At 71.5% G+C, this 9,252-nt stretch overlaps 1 protein-coding gene across 1 annotated transcript; it reads left to right on the top strand.

Moving 5' to 3' along the window:
- The first annotated feature begins 949 nt into the window (after window positions 1-949).
- ANKRD35 (ankyrin repeat domain 35) lies at window positions 950-8,919 on the top strand. The gene is given in 13 exon segments (XM_076359913.1): window positions 950-1,072; window positions 2,403-2,533; window positions 2,641-2,729; window positions 3,034-3,098; window positions 3,987-4,044; window positions 4,189-4,259; window positions 4,368-4,474; window positions 5,472-5,635; window positions 5,752-7,292; window positions 8,441-8,483; window positions 8,486-8,539; window positions 8,620-8,675; window positions 8,860-8,919. Coding segments are annotated over 13 exon segments (2,478 nt in total). The 5' UTR covers window positions 950-1,033.
- Window positions 8,920-9,252: the final 333 nt, after the last annotated feature.

Here is a 9,252-nt window from a genome sequence, read left to right as displayed (position 1 = left end):
CGTCCCCCCCCGCCCCGGGACAGCGGTGACGTCCCCAGCGGGGGTGAGCCCGTCTCTACCAAAGCTCGTCCCCCACCCCGGTTTTGGGGGGCTGCCCGGGCCAGGGCGGGGGGGGGGGGGGGGGGGCCGGGACAGGTGGTTTTAATCGGTCGGTTGGTTGGTTCCCCTTGACTTAACTGTAAAAAAAAGAAGGAAAAAAAAAAAAAAAGAAAGAAAAAAAATTGGAAAATAATTAAAAAGACCAGTTTGGACCCAAACGGCGCCGGTGGGCGGCTGGGGGGGGCAGGGGGAGGGGGGGGGGGGCACGGGCGGCAGGCAGGGCCGGATCCAGACCCCCAGGGTGGGGACGGCGGGGAGACGAAACGGGAGGGTGGGGGTGCTGCGGCCGTGGCATGCACCGAGCGCCTGGGGGTCTCAGCCATGCACTGAGCGCGTGGGGTCTCAGCCACACACCGAGTGCCTGGGGGTCTCAGCCTGGGGGTCTCAGCCACGCGCCAAGCGTGTGGGGTCTCAGCCACACACTGAGCGTGTGGGGTCTCGGCTGTGCCAGCGAGTGTGTCAGGACTCGAGCCCACACCTGCGTCCATCGGTGTCGTGTCCCCCCCGCCCCGCCATGGGAGAGCGGTGGCGGGTGTCTGTTCCCCCCCCCCCCATCCTGTCCCACATCCCCCGCCTGTCCCTACCTTGTCCCCTCGGGGTGAGCCGAGCGCGTCCGTTCTCAGCAGGCTGCTCTTCGCACGGTGCCTGACGCCGGGGCGATGGGCGCCCGCGGCTGGGGTGCCCGGGGTTGGGGGGGGGGGGGGGGGGAGGGTTTTCCCGGCTCTCACGGGGAAGATGGCGAGCGGGAGGTCCCCGGGGAGGTGACGGGACAAGCCCGGGCTGGGCGTGGGGAGGCGACGGGGCGGAGGACGCGCAGCCGAGGCACCCGCACCCACACGCCTCCGACGCTCGCGGCACCCGCACCCACCCCGGCCCGGCGGCGGGGAGGGGGTCCCGGGGAGCACCCCCCCACCACCACCCCACCTCGGCCGCCATGAAGCGGATGTTCTCCTGCTCCAGCTCACAGGTGGTGGTGAGTCCCGTGCCCCCCCCGGGGGGGGGACACCCCCCAGCCTGTCCCAGGGTTGGGGACTCCCTCCCCACCCCCTGTGGGTGGGGGTAACACCCCAGCCTCGGTGCCCTGCAAGCACCCATGGGTGCTGCCCCGGGGGGTGGGGGGCTGCAACCACATTTGGGGTGAGGGGATGCTCCGGCCCCGCTGCTGCCAGCTGGCCCCACGTGCCCGCCGGTCCTGAACCGCAGCCAGCCGCGGTGCTCAGCGCCCATCCTGCCCCGACGCCGGCTGCGACCCCGATCCCAGCCCTGACACCGGCTGCAATCCCAATCCTAACCCCGATCCCAGCCCCAATGCCCCGATTCTCCGCCCTGATCCCAGCCCCGACGCCGGCTGCAATCCCATCCCAGCCCCAATCCCAGCCCCAATCCCAGCCCCGATCCCAACCCCGATCCCAGCCCCGACGCCGGCTGCAACCCCGATCCCAACCCCGATCCCAGCCCCGATCCCAGCCCCGATGCCGGCTGCAATCCCAGCCCCAATCCCAACCCCAATCCTAACCCCGATCCCAGCCCCAATCCCAGCCCCGATCCCAGCCCCGATCCCAGCCCCAGTCCCAGCCCTGATCCCAGCCCCGATCCCAGCCCCGACGCCGGCTGCAACCCCGATCCCAACCCTGATCCCAGCCCCGATCCCAGCCCCGATCCCAGCCCCGATCCCAACCCTGATCCCAGCCCGATCCCAGCCCCGATCCCAACCCCGATCCCAGCCCCGATCCCAGCCCCGATCCCAGCCCCGACGCCCCGATTCTCCGCCCGATCCTGGCCCCAGCCCCAACCCCGGCCCCGCTGCGGGTCGCCGTGCCCGGCCTGGGCCCCCGGTCCCGGTGCTCGGCCCCGATGCCCACCCACGCCCCGCACCGCGGTAGAGCCCGGCACGGCGCGGCGGCAGCCCGACAAACCAGCCGGGCAGGCGCAGGCAGGGACACGCTCGCCTGCCTCGCCTCGCCTTCCCCGGCCGGCGCCCAGGGCCGGGCTCCGCGGGGACGCGGGGTCCCCGGCACCCCATCCCTGATGGAGCCCCCCAACAAGCGGGGAAACTGAGGCACGGCTCCGCGCCGCTGCAGAGGGAGACAATTGGGGGGGGGGGACGACACACAGACACGGACGACACGTGTCCCGAAAGAGGGGTCAGCCCCGAAGCTCTGCCTCTGCCACGGCCCTTCCGCCTGGAGAAGCCGTGCCTCAGTTTCCCCTCGCCAGCCGGTGGGGCAGGGTGGGGGTCCCCTCTCCCCAGAGCCGCTCGCCACCCCCTGCACCCCCACACCCCCACACCCCCCCCCCCCCAGGTCGAGAGCTGGAACAAGCAGGACCAGAAGCTTTTGGAAGCGGTGGAGAAGGGCGACGTGGGCAGGGTGTCCGCCCTCGCCTGCCGCAAGACGGCCCGGCCCGCCAAGCTCAACGCCGTGGGGCAATCCGCGTACGTCGGCCCCGGGGCGGGGGGGACACACACACACACACTGGGGGGGGGTCCCCGGGGCGGTGGACGGGGACCTCGGTGGCAGCCACCCTCTCGCCCTCCCCCAGCTTCCACCTGGCCGCGTCCAAGGGTCTCACCGAGTGCCTGACGCTGCTGCTGGCCCACGGGGCCCCCGTTAACGAGAAGAACGATGACGGTAAGCGGGGGACAGCGGTGGGGACGCCTCCTGGCAGGGCCAGGGCCGAGCCGGGACGGGGTCCGGTCCCTGCGTCGTCGTCGTCCCCCCCCCGGGTGATGGCAAAGGGCTGAGCGTACCCCGGACCCGCGCCCCAAGGCACCGAGCCCCGGGGCAGCACCCTGTCCCACCACGCCGGGGCGGGTTGTCCCCAAGGCGAGACGTCCCCTGGGGGGTGCGGGGGGGGGTTTCCCCGCTGGCCGTGTCCCCGGCGTCCCCCGTGTCCCCCTCGGCTGCCGGCGCCCAGCCCGCTGGTCTCTCGCAGGCAGCACCGCTCTGCATCTGGCCACCATCGCCTGCCAGCCCCAGTGCGTCAAGGTCCTGCTGCGGGTACGGGACGGGGCTGGGGACAGGGACGGGGACAGGGACAGGGATGGGGACAGGGACGGGGATGGGGTGGGGATGGGGACGGGGATGGGGTGGGGATGAAGCTGGGGACGGGATGGGGACGGGGACAGGGTGGGGACGGGGACAGGGACGGGGATGGGGTGGGGATGGGGATGGGGACAAGGTGGGGATGGGGACGGGATGGGGATGGGGATGGGACAGGGATGGGGTGGGGATGGGGACGGGGATGGGGACGAGGTGGGGATGGGGACAAGGGCAGGGATGGGGATGGGATGGAGCTGGAGATGCAGAGGGGGGAGGATGGGGATAGGGTTGGGGAGAGGGACAAGGACGGGGATGGGGATGGAGATGCAGAGGAGGATGAGGATGGAGCTGGGGATGGGGAGAGGGATGAGGAGAGGGACAAGGACAGGGATGGAGACAAGGATGGGGATGGGGACAAGGACAGGGGATGGGGATGGAGATGCAGAGGAGGATGAGGATGGAGCTGGGGATGGGGATAGGGATGATGGGGATAGGGATGGGGAGAGGGATGAGGACGGGGACAAGGACAGGGGCAGGGATGGAGATGCAGGGGAGGATGAGGATGGAGATAGGGATGGGGAGAGGGATGGGGAGAGGGAGAAGGATGGGGACAAGGACGGGGATGGGGACGGGGACAAGGAGGGGGGCGGGGATGGAGATGCAGGGGAGGATGAGGATGGAGCTGGGGATGGGGAGAGGGGTAAGGATGGAGACAAGGACGGGGGTGAGGACGAGGACGGGAACGGGGTTGGGGAGGGGCAGGGCAGGACGCCGGGTCCCGTCCCCAGCTCGGGGAGGGTCCATGGGGTCCATGCCCGCTGTGTCCCGTGTGTCCCCCCCCCCCAGTACGGTGCCAACGAGGGCCACGTGGACGGGCAGAACCGAACCCCCCTGCACTGGGCGGGTGAGTGCCGGGGACCCCCAGACCAGGCTGGGATCAGCCCGGGGGGGCACTGAAGGCTCTTATGGGGGGGACCCATCAGCCCCCCCCCCAAAAGACAGCCAGCCCCCCCCACTGATGCGGACCCCCCCCCCCCAACCCCTGCAGCCTCCTCGGGCTGCGCCTCCAGCGTGCTGCTGCTCTGCGACCACGAGGCCCTCCTGGACGTCACCGATGCCGTGAGTGGGGACCGGGGCGGGGTGGCAGGGGGTGACCGGGGATGGCGGGGGCTGACGGGCGCCTCCGCGTCGTGTCTGTCCCCGTGTGTCCCGTCCCCCCCCCCCCAGCACGGACAGACCCCCCTGATGCTGGCGGCGCGGGGGAACCACGCTGCCATCTGCGCCCAGCTCCTGCGGAGAGGGGCCGACCCCAACCTGGCCGACAAGGACAAGAGGCGAGTGGCCGCGGGGACAGGGGGGACACTGGTAGGACAATTTGGGGGAGGTTTGGGGGCCGGGGGGGGGGGGGGGGGCTCTCTGCTCTGCCCCCGTGCCCGGGGTGATGGCTCGACGGCTCTGCTCCATGGGGACCCTGGAGATGCCCCGTGCAACGACAGCTCCGGTGCTGTCCCCTGTCCCCAAGGGACCCGGGTGTCCACGGAGAGCCACCGCTGTGGGGAGCCGTCCCCGGGGAGGGGGGGGGGGACGGACCCGTGCCACCGTGCCACCATGTCACTGTGCCACCCTGCCACCGTGCCATCAAGCCACTGTGCTATTGTGCCACTGTGCCACTGTGCCACCATGTCACCGTGCCACCATGCCATTGTGCCACCATGCCACCATGCCACCATGCCGTCATGCACCATGCCACCATGTCACTGTGCCACCGTGCCACCATGCCACCATGCCACCATGCCGTCATGCACCATGCCACCATGTCACTGTGCCACCGTGCCACCATGCCACCATGCCACCATGCCGTCATGCACCGTGCCACCATGTCACTGTGCCACCGTGCCATTGTGCCACCATGCCACCATGCCACCATGCTGTCATGCACCGTGCCACCATGCAACTGTGCCACCGTGCCATCAAGCCACTGTGCTATCATGCCACTGTGCCACCATGCCACTGTGCCACCGTGCCATTGTGCCACCCTGCCACCGTGCCATCAAGCCACTGTGCTATCATGCCACTGTGCCACTGTGCCACCATGCCACCATGCTGCCATGCCACTGTGCCACCATGTCACTGTGCCACCGTGCCACCGTGCCACCGTGCCACTGTGCCACCATGTCACCATGCCATCATGCACTGTGCCATCGTGCCACCGTGCCACCATGTCACCGTGCCATCATGCACTGTGCCACCGTGCCATCGTGCCACCGTGCCACCGTGTCACCATGCCATCAGGCACTGTGCCACTGTGCCACCGTGCCGCCGCTCCCGCAGGACCGCCCTGATGCTGGCCTGCGAGCACGGCAGCCTGGAGTCGGCCGAGCTGCTGCTGAGCCACGGGGCGGCCCTGGGGGACGAGGACCACCGGCGCTACGCCGAGCAGACCCCCAGCCACGCGCTCCGGCGGCTCCTGCGCGGTGCCCGCGGCAGGGGGAGAGGTGAGCCCCCACCCGCCGTCGCCCCCGTCACCCGTCCGGCCTCGCCCGGCTGCTTATTTTAGGGGAAAAAAGGGGAAAAAAGGGAAAAAGGGGATCGTTTCTTTTCCTCCCGGCAGAGAACGGCGCCGGCTGCGCCGGGGACCCCGCGCCGCAGGTGGGAAGCCGGGGAGAGGGGATGCTGGGCAGCGACAGCGAGGAGGAGGAGGAGGAGGACGAAGAGCAGCAGGACGGGTGCGACGCCCGGCGGGTGCGGCGGCTGCAGGAGCGGCTGGCGAGGAAGACGCGGGAATGCCAGCGGCTGGCGGCCGCCGCCGCCGGCATCCGGCAGCGGGTGCGGGAGCTGGCGCGGCTCCTGCCCGGCTGCGAAGCCGGGGACGGGACGGAGGACGAGGACGGCGCCTGCCTGGCCCTGCTGGCCCAGCACGTGGGGGAGCTGAGGAGGAGGACGACGGCCGAGGAAGAGGGGGACGGAGGACGCCCAGCCGCGGCCCAGCTCGACGGCGCCGGCGGCGCGCCGGCGCTGGCCCCGTTCCTGACCTGGCTGGGGGACGAGTGTGCCAAAATGCGGGCGGCGAAGGCGAGCGCCTTCGCCCGCAGCAAGGGGCTGCGGAAGGAGGTGGAGGAAGCCCTGCGGAGCAAACTGCACTACGAGGTGGTGTCGGCGGACGCCGTCCGGAAAAGCCTGGCGGCTTGGGAGAAGATGGCGGTGGGGCTGGAGCAGGCGCTGAGCCGCGCCGACGAGACCCACGCCAAGATGCTCGAGGGATCCCGCGTCCTCCTGGAAAACCTCCAGCGGGAGCCGGCGCGGCCGCTCGCCGGGACGGCACCTTGCCGGTGCCCGGTGAACGGCACGGAGCCGGCCGCGGGCGGGAAGAGCCAAGGGGAGCCGCCGAGGGAGGGCGGGAGCTTGGAGAAGGAGATGCTGGAGCTCAAGGAGAGCAACGGGATGCTCCTGGGGGAGCTGGCCCGGCTGGGGCGGGAGCGGGAGCGGCTGCGGGAGGAGCTGCGGGGGCTGCGGGAGCAGGACCCCGGCGCCGAACCGGCGGCGGAAGGTGCCGGAGCGGTTGCCCCGGGCCGGGCGCCGGCGGCCGAGCGGGAGGAGGCATCGAGGCTGCGGCGGAAGCTGGCGGGGCAGCGGCAGGAGCTGGCGGCCCTGCGGGACGGGGTGGGCGAGAGGGCGCGGGAGGCAGCCGGCGACGCCGGCGACGCCGGCGTCCTGCGGGAGCTGCACCGCAAGCTGGACGGGCTGGTGAGGTCCCAGCACGAGGCCTTGCAACTCGTCGCGGAGATGGAGGGGGACGGGGACGGGGACGGGCTGCCGGGTGAGCTGGAGGATGCGCCGGGCGAGCTGGGCGAGGAGCTGGGGACGGCGCCGGGTCCCCGCGTGCCGCGGCTGCTGGAGCGGCTCGCCGGCACCGCCGCCGCCCCGCGCAGCCGGGAGCTCCCCGGGGAGCGGCCGGGGTCCGAGGCCGAGCGCTGGCGGGCGGCGGCGGAGGAGGAGAGGCGGGCGAAGGAGGCGGCGGTGGCCCGGGCGGCCGAGCGGGAGCGGGAGGCGCGGGAGCTGCGGGAGAAGGCGGAGGGGCTGGAGCGGAGCGTGGGGAGCCTGCGGGCGAGGGCGGGCGAGCTCTCCAGGGCCTGCCGGGACAAGGAGGGGAAGGTAAGGGCCGGGCTGGCCTGGGACGCGGGCCGGCAGGGACGGGGACCCCTTCCCATCGCCGTCATCCCCCCTCACCCCCATCACCCTGTCGATGCTCCCTTCCCATCGCTGTCCCCATCGCCGTCACCTTCCCATCCCCTTCCCATCGCTGTCCCCATCACCTTCCCGTCTCCTTCCCATCGCTGTCCCCATCGCCGTCACCTTCCCATCGCTGTCCCCGTCACCTTCCCATCCCCTTCCCATCGCTGTCCCCCTCCCGTCGCCTTCCCATCGCCGTCGCCTTCCCATCGCTGTCCCTGTCACCTTCCCATCGCTGTCCCCATCGCCGTCCCCTTCCCATCACTGTCCCCGTCACCTTCCTGTCCCCTTCCCATCGCTGTCCCCGTCACCTTCCCATCCCCTTCCCCATCCCCTTCCCATCGCTGTCCCCATCGCCGTCCCCTTCCCATCGCTGTCCCCGTCACCTTCCCATCCCCTTCCCATCGCTGTCCCCCTCCCGTCGCCTTCCATCGCTGTCCCCATCGCCGTCACCTTCCCATCGCTGTCCCCGTCACCTTCCCATCCCCTTCCATCGCTGTCCCCCTCCCGTCGCCTTCCATCGCCGTCGCCTTCCCATCGCTGTCCCTGTCACCTTCCCATCGCTGTCCCCATCGCCGTCCCCTTCCCATCGCTGTCCCCGTCACCTTCCCATCCCCTTCCCCATCCCCCTCCCATCGCTATCCCTGTCACCTTCCCGTCCCCTTCCCCGTCCCCTTCCCATCGCTGTCCCCATTGCCGTCACCTTCCCGTCCCCTTCCCCGTCCCCTTCCCATCCCCATCCCCTCCCCATCGCTGTCCCCATCCCGTCCCCCTCCCATCCCTCTCTCCCCCCACTGCCCCTCACCCCTGCATTTCACCAGCCCGACACCCCCAGGGGCAGAGGGGTTTGGGGGGGCCGGGGACCTGCCCGGGGACCTCTGGGGTGACCGGGAGCTTCTTCTCCACCCGAGTCCATCTTCCAGCCAGCTCGGGGGGCGGGGGGGGACACGGGACACACGGGACGACACACGGGCAGAAAGGCAGCAAAAGGGACAACCCCGGGGTGCGACGGGGACCGGCCGGTCCCCGCCAGCACCCCAACTTTCCCCCCGCCCGGTACCCGACCCCAGATGAAGAAGCTGCTGGAGGAGACAGAGAAGCTGTCGGCGGAGGTGCTGGGCTCCGCGGCCAGAGCGCCCGGCTCCAGCTCCAGCTGGAGGTGGGTGCCAGCACCCGGCGTCACCCCCTGCCACCTCGCCCCCCCTCTTTGTCACCCCCACCCCCCTCTTCTCCTCCCCAGGTCCAGCAGAAAACCACCGGGACATCGTGGCCGTCTACAGGACCCACCTGCTCAACGCCGCCCAGGTGGGACCCCCGTCCCCGTCGTCGTCGTCCCCCCCCCCCCTCGCTTCGGGGGGGGGGGTGACAGTTTTTGGCCGCGATGCCGGAAAACGCAAACTGGGGAGCCCGGCACCGAATTCTGCCCCCCCCCCCCCCCCCCCCTTGGGAGGCCGGATCCGGCCCCACAGCGAAGCTCTCCTCCCCGCAGGGGTTCATGGACGAGGGGGTCCACGCCATGCTGCTGCGGATCCTGCGGACGGAAGAGTGAGGGGCAGGCTCGGTGCCGGTCCCGTCGCCCCCCGCCCCCCCCCCCCCCAAAGCCATTAAACTGGGAAGCTGCGTGTCCCCACCCCGTGTCCCCGTCTGCGTCCGGGTGCGGGCAGATTCGGCCGCGGGGAGGGTGGAGGTGGGGGGGGCCCAGCTGGAGGGTCTCGCCCCATCGGGGTACCCGGGGGGGGGGGGGGGCTGGTTTGGGGGTTGGTGGGGGGGGGGGGGGTGTGGGGGGGTGACGCTGCGGGAGGGCTCACAGCACCCGCCGTGGGCCCCGGTCCGTCCCCGTGTCCCGGGCCAGGACGAGGTAGCGGTGCTGGGCAGACCGCGG

This window comes from Aptenodytes patagonicus, chromosome 26, assembly GCF_965638725.1.
Source record: "Aptenodytes patagonicus chromosome 26, bAptPat1.pri.cur, whole genome shotgun sequence".
Lineage (NCBI taxonomy): Eukaryota > Metazoa > Chordata > Aves > Sphenisciformes > Spheniscidae > Aptenodytes > Aptenodytes patagonicus.
Note: the sequence above shows the minus strand (reverse complement) of the source record. Positions and strands in the feature narration are given on the sequence as shown.